The sequence below is a fragment of the Temnothorax curvispinosus genome, unplaced genomic scaffold (assembly GCF_003070985.1).
Source record: "Temnothorax curvispinosus isolate PA1 unplaced genomic scaffold, ASM307098v1 QBEX01002880.1, whole genome shotgun sequence".
Taxonomy (NCBI): Eukaryota; Metazoa; Arthropoda; class Insecta; order Hymenoptera; family Formicidae; genus Temnothorax; species Temnothorax curvispinosus.
Genome location: NW_020212660.1, coordinates 4,124 through 20,636, shown reverse-complemented (window position 1 = coordinate 20,636; position 16,513 = coordinate 4,124). Strand labels below are relative to the sequence as shown.

At 40.2% G+C, this 16,513-nt stretch overlaps 1 protein-coding gene across 4 annotated transcripts in view; it reads right to left on the bottom strand.

Annotated features, from left to right (window-relative positions):
- LOC112452030 (GRAM domain-containing protein 2B-like) overlaps positions 1–15,721 on the bottom strand; it is a 53,224-nt gene extending 37,503 nt beyond the window's left edge. The window contains exons 1-3 of one of the 4 annotated variants that reach the window (XM_025012019.1): positions 15,427–15,721; positions 13,968–14,274; positions 8,442–8,621 (exon numbers count right to left, since the gene is read on the bottom strand). In XM_025012019.1, coding sequence (XP_024867787.1) covers positions 8,442–8,621; positions 13,968–14,274; positions 15,427–15,454 — 515 coding nt within the window. In that variant the 5' untranslated portion in view covers positions 15,455–15,721. Of the gene's footprint in view, positions 1–6,614; positions 7,036–8,441; positions 8,622–13,967; positions 14,275–15,011; positions 15,244–15,426 lie in introns of those variants that run through there. The other 3 variants (XM_025012018.1, XM_025012021.1, XM_025012022.1) reach the window with 3 other exon arrangements.
- Positions 15,722–16,513: the final 792 nt, after the last annotated feature.

Below are 16,513 nucleotides of genomic sequence, written 5' to 3'. Positions count from 1 at the left end.
TATAAACCACCGCGTAACAGTTTTCCATTGTGCACGCGTAATTCACGTGTCGACAGTGCTTTTCGCCCGGAATTGTGACAGTCCGCAAATAACGCTAATTTATTGGTGGCGTGCAACGCGGAAGAGGAAACATAAACCGTATTGCCCGCACACTGCGTGATCGGGAATCTGTCACACCGTGTGCGCGTTTTCCAGCGTTGCCCGCCCCGTTAAATGACAATAATCGATAACACCAGCGACGATGGAAGACTGCAGCTCCTCTCTCGCCGACAGTGCGTTGGAAAATTTTATACAAAAAAGAATACAATTGCGACGCAAAACGGAATACACGGCTCTATCGTGCGTTTAATTGCGTATATATGACTTGGCAGGATGCTCGTCTATCCTCGTATATGTAAAGTCGTGTGTTGTTGATTGCCGTTATAATTATCCGTTGCTATATATAGACGTATGAGAAGCTGCGATGTCTGATGCACAGGCGTTTTAATTGAATTTCTAGGAGTCTCGAACGATGGTGCAGCGCGTTAATAATTTCGTTTCAACTGCATAAAAAAAATGAGTAAATTTTAGGATTACACGTGGTGTTATTATCACCATCCCTTTTCCACTTACGTATTTCCAGATGTAATAATAGACAGTAATAAAATATGGAGGCGAGAGAAAAATTCTCGTTTGCATTTTTAACTTACATTTATCTTTCACGTAGATCGAGATATTTAAATATAGCGTTCAATTTAAATATTTCAGATTACCGTCGCAAAAGTTTAAACGGCTTGTCGTGGAAAACGAGAGCCCTTCGCCTTAATATCGCCGATATAATTTTGTAGTAAAGTTTACATTTTACTGGATAAAATGTGTAAATAAGAGAATATTTACGCGTCATCAAATCGCGTCGTACTTAAAATCTCGCCCGTGCCAATCTTGGCGTAATTCGTTGTATCGATCGCACTGTTAGATATCCAGCACGAATTCTATTAAAAGTCTGACTCGGAGACCGAACTGTAGAGAGAAGACGTCGCGACAAATTAACAGCAATGAGTTCGTCCCAACGGCGATGCACTTTGGCTGTACGATGAGTTTAAATGCAAACTCATTTAGGCGTTGACGCCGCCTTGGCCCGCCCGAATCGTTGATGCGTCGGTTCTAAATCGAGTATGTATATATCGCTGTACGCGAAGCTCATCCTTCGTTATTGCCCGTCAAATTTATAGAGGCCGAAGCTACCGGGTATCTGACTTTCTCGAGTTTAAAGACCCAATTTAGAAAGTAAAACTGTAATGACGGAAGCACAATGTTGATAGACTTGTTATTATATAGTTGATTAGTTGATAGACTTATTTTCTTGAACCTTGAGTGCGGATACGTACGGAATTTTTTTTTGTTATACTAATTTTATTTAATTATAGTTATACTAATGACAGACATTCAATTTTACACTTTCTACGAAATCATCACAATTGCATATTGACGAACAAGTATGCTATTACAATATTTTCCAATAATATTAATGCCAGTACGTTTTACTGATTTATAATTTTAATAATATTGAAGAATTTTATCAACGATTGATTTTTAACTTTAATTATTATGAAAAATACTTCAATATTATAATTTAATTTAATTCGCTTTTATTTTTCAAGTATCTCTATGCTATTTCAAGTATCTCCTTGTTATTTTAAATATTGTGACAACACTGTAGAACTAACAGAACTTAACAGGACTTGGAACTTTTTGCTGGAAGAATATAGTGAGTAATGACTAATGACGCTATAAATGTTCAAGAGCTGAAAACGAGTCGAGTGATGTGTATTTCGTTGAAAGTCATTAGCACGCCGCGGGTATGAGTAATGCGACTCTATACAAAGGAAGTGGATATATCCGACATTTACATTTGTTGTTCTATTGTTGCTCTAACGATCTCGCGGCTGGCGCTAGCACAGCTAATTCTCACATTTGATTCCTGATATGTCTCGCGGATTACAAGTAAAAACACGGGCGTTATCTACCTGCCTATCATAAATTATGACGCGCTGTCACACGTTATCTACATGACACGATAAACAACAAAGAAATTTCAGCTCTCAAGGGATTGCAAAATTTTCACTTTTATTAGAATACGCTTATGACACTATGTAATTATGGTAATTGTGCAAATCCATATAATATATCGTAAATTATTCGTGTCGTAAAATATTATTCTACTAATATATGATAACCGGCATTATTGATAAAAATACGAGTTTACGCACATATAATTTTTTTGTAAATAATGTCGGTAGTGAGCATAAAAAAATATTTTTAACGTTTACGTCTTTTTCACGTTTTTTAATATTTATAAATATATTAATAATATCGTATAACGCGATGATGTAATTTTAATGTATAATTACCATTCAATTCTTTAGCTTTCATAATTACCATTCAATTCTCGTATTACTACTTGTTATATGTAATACCGGCATTAATTATCGAGTTAGTGAATGCTAGTTATTTGTCAGGACCCGTATTCATGATTGTTATATAAATTCGAAAAGCGTATCAAGTGAGATACTATAAAGTTTTATATTTCGAGACACAGATGGTACAATAGCCATATTTGCATTAAAAATCTACATCCCGCATATTCAGCTGATTGCGAGAAACGAACGATAAATTCTCGTGAAACTTAATTGAAGTACAACTGTTATGGAACACTTCATAATATTCGCATATGAGACGAGGCAGTTATTGAATAACGTTATTAAATATCTTTGGTTTCAAGTGAAACATTGAATTACCCAAAAAAAGGATGGATGGGTCGTAAAAAATTAAAATAAAACCGCTCGAAATATGAAATGCATATCGAAACAGATTTCAAAATATTACTTCCTTGTAGCAAATTACTAATGCATTATTTTCTCATGGTATTCTCAATTACGATTTTTCTAAAAAAAAAAACACTTGTTTGACAATTCGTACATAAAATATTCTATAGATTATTCACGATTAATTATTAAAATCCCGAGATTAAATATTTGCGTTAATCTACTCTAACTCACCTATTTTAAAATAATAGATCTCTATAAGACGTTTTTTATCTCTTGTGCTCTTAATTTCATACACATACATTTATATACCTATTATATATCTCATATAGCACATTTTTACGTTAATCCCTTTCCTTAAGCCTTTCGCTACTACTACCGATTATAATCGTCTTCTGCGAAATGATATTGATATAGGTATTATCGCCGACTACGGTCGTTCTTCATGTATATTATTAAGCGTCATAATTTGTGAAAATTTTTTATGTAAATTCCATTTTGTTCTTTATATTCGAAAAGTTACAATAATAAAGTGGGTAGTAACGATAACGTGTAACGTGAAAACGTGTTGAAGTTTTATTGCATAAATGCGTATTGCTTACGGTAGTCCGTAGCACATCGTCACTTTTTGATCAGACCTAGCAAAAGGGTTAAGGTAAAAAATAATACATCACCAATACGACGCGCCGCGGCGGAGGTGCGATTATGTTCTCCTCCCTCCGAGATTTGTTCATTGCACTCGCAACGCAACACTCACGAAAATACTACTAATAACGATCGCGCGTACTAATCACCAGAATAGGATAATCACAACGGCACGCCCGTTAATCGCACGCAACACGCACTTTACTATCGTATACGTTCTTACGGAGAAATACGTGGTCACGCGAAAATAAGGACGATGATGAATCGTGTTATTATCCGAAGAACTTCAATCGTCCGAAAATATGAAATCAAAATTTCGTGCTGCACGCACGATGTATTTCAAATCCCCAAATCAGACAAAATACGCAAGTTAATAAACGTGATTGATCGATATATCATGATTTTCATTATTTAAATCACTCGATCCGACCATTCGTATATCCCGCGCTATCAAGCGGAAAAAGCAGATGAGCAGATTTCATTTAAATTGGCGAAGTATTCAAAGCGTGACATGTTACGTGAGTTTTTGCTAAAGAATTCTTTAAAAAACAAATCATAAGGAACGAAAGAAAAGTATACTTTTTTAGCGATATAATTCGATTAATTATCTTATTTAAATATAATTTATTTTATCACTATTTTACAATTGATAACGCGGGATGATATGCGAATCGCCGAGTCGAGTTCAAAAGTTCCGATAGCGGGAAACTCCGTTGCATATCAATCGTGTATTGATAATTAATTTGAAATACATCCGAATTGAGCTATCCTCTGAAGAAATTATCGCTCGTATAAATAAAACAATTTTACAGTTTTACATTTTACAGTTTTAACCGAATGGAATCACGCGAGATACTTCGACAAACAGCCAATAGATTTACATTCGTTAAGTTAATTAAAGCGCGCGGGCCGACAGCTACTAATTATTCGTAAAAGGTAATCGAGTTTCAATGGATAATACGGAGACAGGCGGAGAGTGAGTTGTGCTCCGCTACCTGCTCGCTCGAGTAGTACTGCGTGAATGACAATGCGTTGGCCTTGTGTACGAGGTCAAAACAAAACAGACATGAAGGTTGCGCGCCAGCCGTCTCGCCTCTGGGAAATTTAAAAGTATTACAATAATTATGAGCGTTATAATTCCATTTCTTTCTTTTTAAATTAATTATATCAATACACGATCGACGTGTAACGGAGTTTCTCACTATCGGAACCTAAACTCGACTCGGCGATTCGCATATCATCCCGCGTTATCAATCGCAAAATGGTGATTAAATAAATTATCAGAATAATGAATTTTCTTCGCCAGTATAAGAATAACAATTAAATAATTTAAATCGACTGACTGGCAATATATAACGTTTTTTCGATGTGAACATTGAAAAAACTGTGTAAATAAATTATATTTAAATAAGATAATTAATAGAATTATATCGCTAAAAAAAGTAATTTTCCTTTCGTTTTTTTACGATTTGTTTTCTTAAGAATTCTTCAGCAAAAACGCAGGTATAAATACGGATTAAGAGATGATATCGTTATCTGTTAAGTTTGTCAATGGATCGAAGATAATTATTAAACCCACACATCGTCTGCATTCTATTTGCCGGAACAGTGCAAAGAGAACTGTCAGACGTGCAAATAAGCTTAAGAGCGCGTACGGAGGAATTCTTTAACGATTTATTTTCGGACCTCGCCCTTGGAACGATGGAAAAAAAAGTTGCTCTAAAAATACGTAGGCGAACGCGAGAGTTTTGTTTACGGGCCGTGAAACATATTGATCAGCGTGTAATGGCTTATCGCATCTATCGCCCAGGCTGTATTTATACAGCGTATAAAATTCGCGATATTAGAGCCGATTGTCAGAGCGATTTTTAATACACACACTGTGCCGTGTATTTTCAATCGAATCAACCGACGCTACCCTATCGTGATGATTAATACACTCATTATGGTAAAGTGCGAACGTATCTTCGTGTCTATGAAAATCAGAAAATTGTCAATTCGCATTGACAAACGTTGAAAAAAATTCTCAAGAACGACGAAATAGGATAAATGTAGTGTAAACGATCCGATAGAAAATACTGTCAGTAGATAACTGAATTTTTCCGACAACAATATTATTTTTGTCACATAGAATTACATCTATCTCTAATTTAACTTTTATTATATAATAACATTCAAATATCGGTTATCGATTTGGAGCAACGACGACGTTAATTTTGCGTAAAAGTTTTATTTCCCGCACTTCAAATCAAGCTATAAATACAGATTCCATTTTTATCTTTCACGTCAGATTATCAATATATGTCAATATTCAATACTTCAATTTATTTATTCAATTTCTCGACAAAAAAAACAAACGCAGTATCGAACTTATTGAGAGATAAAATAAATCGCCTTTTTTCTTAGTGGTTAGTCCATCGAAAAGATATCTCGATGTTACTTGACTACATCTGCCATTCATGACACCAATAAGTCGATCATCAACAGTTAAGTTGATAAGCTTTCCGCAGAAATAGACGTCGCGAAGAACGTGCGAAAATCACTTAGATTTAATCATTGATTAATCTACTAAACTGCGCATTTTATTGACTTCTTGTATCACCTGTTCAAGACACGGCTTTTCTATAATAATTTTCGAAGAATATTATAAAACAACAATCTCTAAAAATCTACATCTCTTTTTTATGTTATTTTCGTATCTAGCCTAGCTTTTAAAAATTCTACCGACAAAGAGAATAAGATAATTATATAAGTGCTACAAGGCCGTAACGATATATTAAACACATTCCATCATTCGATTGATCAAAGATTCGAATAATATATATTCGTGTATTTGTCAATCTTTTTGATAAGCGAAATAATCTGTAATTCAACAATTTCTCCTAAGTTCAAAATTATTTTCGATAGTGACGTAATATCACTGATAATTAACAGTATTTTATCAATTGAATACATTTTAATAAGTAGTTTTACATGTTTAAACGAGATTCTGAATTTCTCGTGTGTGCATATTTACATCTTATTATAAGTTTATATGTGATGGATTTTTGGTTTTTCTATTTTATCTCGCGCAACACAGTTAAACTTGCGAACATAATAGTTCCTTCCATAATTAACGACTGTAAGCATCGCATCATAAATCGAAACGAATCGTGACGTACTCACCAAGTCGACGTGCTCTCGCGTACTCGCATATGCGTCTCCTCTTCATACACACACGATATGCGCTCGTCGCATATCACGGATTTCTTAATTCTCAACCGATGCAACACGATCTCGTAGTTGGCCAAAAAGCAATCCTTGCAGGTCCGAGAAATTCTCAATGCCGCCGAGATATTCTCCTTTCTGTTAATAAGAAGTCCGAGTCGTCGGACTCGCAACGACGGCGACGACTCGGACTTCGTATCGCGAGTCCTTGATGTCATCTTTCATTTGGGCGCCACTCAATCACCGATGCGATTCACGAGCGGCGTAGAAAACATCGTGCGAGGAGACGCTTCCTTCCGCTTTTACTCTCTCGGCCGCGATCCGAAGTCTCATCGAGGAAAATTCACGCGCGGCGAGAATTCTTCTCGCTAACTTAACGATTTTCGCCCGGCGACGAGTCGACGAGGTATGATCTTACTATTTCTGGCAACGCGACAGTCACCGGATCGAGGAGGCGTATCATTACGGCGCGCGATAACACATTGCACGATCCTATTATAAACACGTAATGGCAACGCCGAACGATACGACAGTACAGGAACGAGAATGATTTTGTTAACAATGCCGCGCGGAGGTGCCAACGCAGCGCTTATCAGGCGCGACGCAACTGTTTGTTTATCACTCGTCGCGTAGTACCTGGTCATTTACTCTTCGGGGATGACGGGGGTGAGTGTTTGTTTGTCGTTACGCGTGAGTTACGTACAAGAAGGAAAAGTTATCGTCTCGTGTGCTTGTTACGACAGGTAGATAGTCTCGTGATATACTCTTGATATATCGTATCCTGAGCGTGTATACGCGGATATAACGCGTTAAACCGAACTTATGAATTACGTTGACTTGTAATAAAATACTTGGTGCAATTACAGTTCCGATGCAGTTTTGATTCAAATTTTTGTATTCTTATTAAAACGGATAAAATAGTAAATCATTATTTATGAAAAAATTGTAAACAGTGATATGATATATTTTGATAATCGAGTCTCATAAATTTATTACTATGCACTATTTATTTAGAAATACTCAGAATGCAAATATAATTTTTTTTATGTTATATTCCAAATAAAAATTAGTGATATCTTGCGAAAATTGTTTATAGATTTAATTGTATACTTCTAAACTGTATATTTCTGAAACTTGATTGTTAATATTTCTCGGAATTTAAATATTATTTTTTATCATTATGTTATTTATATATGTTATTAATGTTATTTTATATTTTATATATTTATATTTTAATGTTATTTATATTATTTTAAATTCATTTTGGTGCTTTAGAAAAACAGTATTACTGTAAAAATGTTACTCAACGAAAAATTGAATAATGTTGGATAAGAATCAGCAACTTAAGAGATTTGCTAGACACTTATACTGACCTCTGTGTCGCTCAATATTGATTAGAATCTTTATCCGATTGTACAATCGCACTAAATGCAATTCACTCATAAAGTCATTCGTTCGCCAGGAGAGAATGAATCGTCAATAGATACGCAAAATATTCTTTAAATACTTAATTGGTTAATCTAATTTCAGATATCTACTCATCAAAACCATCTCGATTCTAATAACTTAATGCATTTGCACTACGATTACATTAATAATAATATCTCTGGTCATTTACATCTGACTGGACCGTTCCCAACGTTAATTAAAGTCAAGTGAAATGTAAATTATTCTCTTCTTCTCTTTCTAATCCTTTAATAAGTTAAATTTATTAAAGGATTAGAAGGAAGAGCAGAGAATAATTTACATATCAGTTGTATCGCTGATATCGTTTCTGGCACTCACCCATTGATGATGGAAGCGGATTCATCGACGTTTGGTGGGCCCGACACCTGGACTTTGGGCACGGTGTAACCGTCCTGGTTCTGTCCATAACCGCCCGCGACGTGACCTTGCTGGTGAGCGGTGGTGTAGTCATCGCTGTCGCTGCTCGGCGGTTGCTCCGATCCGACACCGCCACGAGGTCTGCAATAATAAAACGAGCCACCGGGTATTGACGAGCAGATGAACGAGGAACCGCGATAGATCTTATTGTTACGCCACGCCGAGAAGCGCGGTCGCACGTGTCTCGCGTGGTCCAGCTTCGAATTTCTGCTCCCCGAAATTTGCACCGCATGTCGTCGAGAATGTATATACGCGGATATAACGCGCAACACCGCGCATTCGGAACCCGTGAAACGCGCCTTTCCAAACGAAATTCAACCAGGCCGGTTAAACTACTCCGTTCCCTCGCGTTTCGCCGAGACGGAGGTCGACGTTTCAACTCGATTTTCCAAGCTTCGTGGCGGTCGTTTGTAACGCGAACGCGTGGACTTTAAATCGCTGAATTACCGTCGCATTATACGACGTAGCCGTATATAACAGCCAACAGATGTGTATTGATCCGGTTAAAGATGAAAGATATATAGGTACAGAGCATCTCTGGTTTACATCCATACATCCGGTTTACATAATAGTTTCTTTTCTAGAATATATTTCGTACGTATCTCTAACGTGTTTAAGACGCAACTTGAAAAATATTATGATAGAAATTAAGCCGCAAAATAATTTTTATCGAAAAACAATAAAGGCTTATATTAATAGATCCAATTTTTTTCGTACATGAAATCTGAATATAGAACATACGAATAACAACAATGTCAAAAATATAAATGGTTTTTATCAGGCACACAATAGGCTGCATAGATTTCTAAGTGTGGAGTTAGCTCGGAAATACTCGAAAAGTGACGATAGGCAAACGTCACGATCAGCTGTCGCCAGAAGCGTGACGAATCTCGTCACGATGCGGATCGGGAAATTAACTGGTCGAGTTAACCGCGAGTTAATCGACTCTATCTCACGCACGGACAGGGAGCACAATTGTGTGCCTCAACGAGAGCAGCGCGGAAAGATTCCTATCTCCCGTGAGGCATGCTCTTTGCGCACGTTACCAAAGCAATTGCCGCTTGTAAATCAGATCGCTCGGCTTCTTTTATTATCCGAGTCCCGCTCAGAACGCTTACCGCCATTCGTGAAAATCTTGAATAAATTGTGAAAGTAAAACTTGAAAAAACGAACAAACGTGGCGTCGAAATAATATTTTAATAGTGATAATAGAGTAACAGTTTTATAATAAAATCAAGTTTTAATTTAAATGCAAGATTAATCAGTGAAACTGAAGATTTTCACGATATAATTTTTTACGAGACGAGTAAAATAAATGTTAATTCATTAACAAAGTTCATAATAAAGTTTATAAATTAAAAATAACGTAATTCTTTTCTCGAAATTAAGTTTTCTTAGCACAGAATTCTTTCTAGAAAATAAATTATTTTTGCAAGTAATTCTGCCAAGTGGGCAAGCTTCGAGAATGATTGAACGTTGGCAGGTATCCCTATGATATTTTTTGCAACGTCTTCATTCCAATCTATATTTAACAATTCTGCCCTGTATTTTCCTTTCTCTTCTACTTTAATTTTCCGGATCCTTACGTCACCTATCTCGCGGAGCACGAGGATCGATCGTCCTGAACTCGTGCTGGCATTTTGCCAGTGCAGGCGCATTAATGCGAAAGGATATTTCCAGAATAGCAATATATATACGCGAGATAACGATAAGCGAAAGGGGGAAAAAAACGAAGACGTTCCGCGAATCCTGACCGCTCTGCCACGTTTCTCTCGTATCCATCACGTCGGGCGAGAATGTCCGTGACAGAACAGATGTGTTTGTGTCGCACAATTGCGAGGCATTCGTCACGTCCGGAACAAAAAACTTGCCCTTTCGCCCCACGTTTTAGAAGCGAACGCAACGATTTCTCCAATTTCACGTCTCGCGAAACATTCGCATTCGCGCGAAGCGCATTGTGTTCGCGCTAAACTCGAACCGTTTCTACTCACGGGACTCTCTTCATCGCGATAAATCACGAAGCGCTGGAAGGGTACATTTAGCAGTCGCCAACTGCGCTACAAATTTACATCGAACAGGATTATTTACGAGCTTCTTTTTCCTCGCGATAGTATGATATCCAGAATGAATTCATTTGCGCTACGTAGAAGCCATGCAACTGTGCATCTACGTCTGTCAGCCGACAAACGTGGCGGTCGAGTAACACTTGATATTTATATTTACTCGTGCTCGTTCTCCTTTCGCCTTTATTGACTCTCCTTTTTTGTAACGTATATCTAGCTTACTAACAAGGACGTGATCTATGACCCGCGATCCTGGTAAGGAACACCTCGCGGTGTTCTCGATACTGATCGCCCGCGATAAAAGCCGCATGCATAAATACGTACGCAGTACGCAATAAATGTTGAAATGGCTGCGAAAAAAACCGAGCAAGCCATTGTGATACACATTGTAAAAGCCAAGCATTGTGATGCAATGTCTGCACGCGCAAATGATCGCCGCACAATGACAACGGACGACAATAGCATTCAAGATGATTGAAGAGTTCGATCCAATAGCCAATAGCTCGCTTCTTTAAAAACAAAAATGCCTCTTTAAGACCTTCGGGATGTTAATCTAAATTCAGTGCTTCTAGTTCTGAGGTCGATCTCCCCTTAAATTTTCAAGAAAACTATTAAATCGCAACAAACGTTTCAGTTGTGCAAAGTATTTTTTTTCAGGATGCCAGAGCGCATTTAATTAAAGGACAAATTGAAGCTATACGATTTACGCTAAATTTGGGCCAATTGCGACAAATTATAATTATACAAGTATATCTATAATTATATAATTATAATTACATAATTCTATCGACATATAACGATCGCGTTTTAACGACCGTTCTAGGTCAATTCATTGAAAACGAGAACTCGTTCTACGTTGGCACTTTCGGCGTGTACACGCGGCCTTCGATCGCACCTGCGGTGAGTGCTATCGTAGCTGGCAGTCCAGTAGAGAGGCGCCACTGTCCCGCGTTATCGCTGCTCACAACGGCAGACACATGCAGAGCCTCCTTCCTGAGGCTGGAACCGGGCCTAGCCCCACGCGAAGCGGCAAGCTTCAATTATGCCAATCTTCCCGCATCCTCCTTCCGCATCTCGCCTCGCCGACGGCGCGGCGAGCCAACGACGAACTGCGAGGACCGCGGCGGAATCTGAGCCCGCGCGGCCCCGGACGAGACGCACTCTCCCTTATCAGCTGATAACACCTCTCCTCCCACTAATATCCTCCGAGAAAAATCCCTCTCAGAACATCGACGCCCGTCGACGTTCTCCTTCCTCGAGATTCTCGATGTTCCCCTCGGCTCTCTCTCGAGCTCCACCTCCCTCTTGGTCCTTTCGACTGTCACCGAAGAACCGGGAACCTTCCCACAGATGTTAGCCGCTCCCCTCGAGAGAAAGAGAGACGATCCGGACGACGAGGACGAGGATGACGACGATGGCAGAGGAGAACGACGCCCCGCCGCTTATCACCTCGATATCCCGGATGTACTCCGACGACGAGAGGTGGAATACGGCAATGCGGCGCGAAGCGTGATGTCCGCGCTCGTGCTCTACTCTCCGCAGCGACGTTCTCGGCAACGCTTTCGCGGATTGTACGTGTGGCGACGGTGCCGCTGATGTGGGCACGCACACAGACGGGGCGGGAGCGACAGGCTGGTACCGCCGCGTCTGCGCCGCGCGGCTCACCTATTGACCGAATATCATCGCGATAGCTATATAGCTTATAGCTACGAATAATGGTGCACACACCAGCAACGAGAACGACGGGCTGCTCGCGGGAGAGCGTTGCTTCGAGGTGAATCCTGAGGCTCTCTCGCCTCTCCTCATCGAGCGGCTGCGATAACCGCGATGGCCGTCAGCTGATCGCGGCTGCTGGTCTGTCTCGAGATCGGCAAATTTGTCCGTTTTTCTCTCGTTTTCTCATAATCCGGCGTCCCACGTGAATCTCTCCCTTCCGTCAGATTTTATCATTCCGTGTCGAAAGTAGCTGCACGATTTCGAAAACTCGACAACGTCTTCACCTTCCACCTTTTACCCCTACGAGCTCTGCTCGATCAATCTTCCAGGCGAAAGGCCGCAACGCCCTTTTCTGTTTTTCCCTCTGTCTAGTTTCTTGTCAATCTGTTATCATTTTGTCTTTGCTGTTTTTCTTTTTTCACGGGACACTCATCCGCCTGTTACGCCGCGGCGCTCTTCGTTACGTCAATATTTTCCAACCCCCGTCCGTTTTTTTCTTATTATGTTATATGTCCGTATATTTTTGTTAGGTATAACTCCTACAAATATATTTGTACTGTACCTACATACTACATAGCATCTGAGAGACCAGTCTTTATCTTAGCGCGTCCAGTATCTAAATTTCAAGAGAATTGAAACCAATATATTTTCATCGAATTTAACTTTGCGTCGCTGTTACCCCAATCACCTCCTCTCTCCTTATCGTCCCTTGATTCCGCGACAAGCGCATCAACACCGTACCGTACTACATTTAATTGCTTCATGAGATTCGCGAAGCGAAAATAACTTCCTCGTTGAGGAAGGGGCCGCGTTCGCAGAGCTCTCTCCTCCGCTCGTTCGTTCCCAAACGCGATCGCGGAAGTCCGCCAACGTCGTTCCGACAAAGGAGGGTCGACCGAGGCAGGGAATATGAAGCGTTCGTTGCGAGGGGGTAGCACCAAGTGTCGTTCACACAACAATCAAGCGCCATTATAATCGTTACCCTCCCGTAACAAAATTGGTATTCGTATATCTTATTGTCAGTTACGACACAATGCGGCCTCTCGACGTTGCGGGTCTTGTGTGAACGAGACTTTATCGAGGGACAATTATTTCCAACAGATGCGTCAGAATGTCACGGGAGAGGGAAAGATAATCGAGTTATTCTTCTCGCCTCATTCTAGACTAAACGTGGGCGGAAAACGTCCCCGACGTGTGGTCGGAAGCTTTTTTCGCGTCTCCTTGCGTTACGTCATACCTGGGTTGCGCAATCGAGACCAACCCTCGAGCCGGTCCGCCCAGCATCCCAGTTCGGTCGGTACGATTCCTCCTCGCGACGCAACGACGGCGACGTCGCCTTGACCGAGTAAACAATCACGCCAACGAGAGTCACGTCTCGGAGAAGATCGGGGCCGATATAATTCCGATGAGTTCAGATTCCGATGTGCTCATCGCGCGTATTAAGATCACCTTTGTACTTACTTCATGACGACGGAAACGAGAGATGATTGACGTGACCTCGCGAGACGCGGGAAGCCTGCTTCCCATCAGCACACCTCTCGCGCGGAAAGCTGAACTCGAGGCGAGGATTATATTCGTATATGGCCGCGATCTCCCCGACTCGAGGAGAAAGGATGGAAAGTGCCGGAAACGTGGCTGTGTGACTTACGTGGGCATCGACACGGCAGGACATCCAAGCTGCAGGAGGCTCCTGGCGAGATACTCCGGCGCAGGTGCGTCACTCGCAGCTTCAGGTGCGTGTCGCCTGGCGGACCGGGACGATCTGCTGTTTTCGCCGCCACCCGCGCATCTGTCCGACGCCGACGAGGACGACGTGGAGGTCGATGCCGACAACGACAACGTCGACGATGGCGACGATCTCGTGCTCGTCAGGCGCGCACGTTCTCGCGCGACCTGATCGTCGCTCGTTCGTGGAATCCTCAGGGAACCGCCGCGACGCAGGCCTAGCTCGCTCTCTGAAATTTTATATATTCACGATTAGTCATTACTTGCGACGATGATTGACGTGGGCCGCTGTTATCGTGTCAATCACAAAAGTGAAAGCAATCCGCGAAGAACGATTGAGAATTCTAGGGAACGTCGAAGTTATTATAGTTGAAGTTATAAAAATCTTCCTTTCACACTCTCTTTTCAGACTGTAGAACTAGGTGTCCTAGTGTCCTTAATTTTTATTTTTATAACGGATGAATAAATTTAACATCAATATCCTTTCCGGGAACATTATTTGCGATTGCCTCTTGATTTTTATTTTTAATGTGCAGCGTTAAATGGAACTTAGCGGTTAAATTCCAAATTGAAGTCACTCTTCCAATATATTCCAATCAAAATCGAAAAATCGTGACACTTAAATAACTATCTAGGCAAAGCATATATTTTTATACCATTAAGTACATCTGTACCTTAGAGGTAAAGAATCGTATCTCCAGCTTTTGTCGAAATACTTTTTCTATAATATATACCAGGAGTTTAAATTGTATAATGATAAAAGGTTTTAGGTCCATTATATTACTAGTTCCTAAGATATGATGTTTAGAAAAAATCGTACTGGAAATTTTCATATAGAAATAATCAACTTTAAATCCTGTTTTCTCTAAATTTCTAATAACGGAAATACGATTCTTTACCTTTATGGTATACAGATATACTTTTATATCATACTTCGAAACAAAGATAACGAATGTCTGTTCCTCACTCATGTGTTCTTCACTCGGTCGTAGAACTTTCACGATGCCGCCTTCGCAAAACTACCGAACATTCCTGCGACAACTTTCTCCTTCGCGTGCAACTCCTTCGGGCGAAGTTACTTCGACGAACGCAACAAATTGTCTGCGATCTATCGGTCGCGGGACAACCGGAACTAGAAAAGGAGTTAAGCGATGAAAACGATACACGCGCCAGCGACGCACTCGCCGTCCGGTCGCGCGTTAGTCGTTCCCGTCGTCGACGGCTTTAATTCGTTTAAAACCTCCGGTCGTGCGTTACGTCAACCCGTATATTAACGACGCGCCACGTCTCCGATATACTACCTGCATTACGTGAACGCATTACGAACGCAGGGTGCCTTTAGCTTAAGTGACTTGAACCTCGTATCGAACGCGCCGACTTACCCTGGAGCTGGAACACCCGCAGAGCCATGTTAGTGAAGATCGACAGTTCGCTGTCGACCGGTCATCCCCGACGATCGAGCTATAGGTATACCCTCTAAATATCGCGGGTTTTAGCGCACGTATTTGAGCTATGCCTATATATACGAAAAGTCAATCTATGAGAAATTCAAAATTAAGAAAACTCAAAGCAAAAATTGAAACGGTACAACTTTGATGAGTTCATAAGAATCGATGCATCATTGAAATAAATATTGATGTTTCTGTAAGAATGGAAAGATGGAAATTTTATTTGAATTATCAAAATTGTAGATGAATAACGGATTTATACATTATTTTAACATGACTATGCAATTTATTATTTATTTAGTGAGAAAAACAAAAATGATCCTTTACTTTTATTTTAATTGACTTTAAAATTTTGACGATAGAAGTAGACGTAAGCGTTCAGAATGATTTTAGGATATATTTTTTATGTGAAAACATAAAAATTGTGTTAGATATTTATTAATTATTATCATAAGCATTAAATAGTCCTAAAATTATTTTTTATTTAATGCAAGCTTGTCCCATCACGAATAAATAAAATAGTCTTTCATTACTTTTGTAGGTATATAAAGGTGTCAAAAATACATAAAATCGAGGTCACCAAAATTATACCGATTTTAATCTCTAATTCCGTATCAATGCTAATTCAAGACGACGCGAATCACAGAACGAAACAAAAGTGGAACAGATAGATCTATTCCTTTTTTACTCGAGAGGTATTTCACGAATGGTTAACGAACGTTATACGACTTCGTAGCCTTCCGTCCAACAACTGAAAATTCAAGAGTGCGGTGGAGGCGCGCGTGTACACCGGGATCCGCCACGTTTCTGGCAAAGTGCCGCGCATCGTCCTGTGTCATGCGGGAAAAACGCCACATCTCACGGAAGGTTCGACAATCGCGCCGGGCGGGTCGAAGGGCGATTCGCGAATTATTTGCAGCACGGCACGGCATGACAGTGGAGCAGTAGGCGGTTCCCGGAAAACCGCAACGTCCCGGAATTCCCTTCCATTTTCAGACTCTGAAAATCGTGGGTCGAAGAG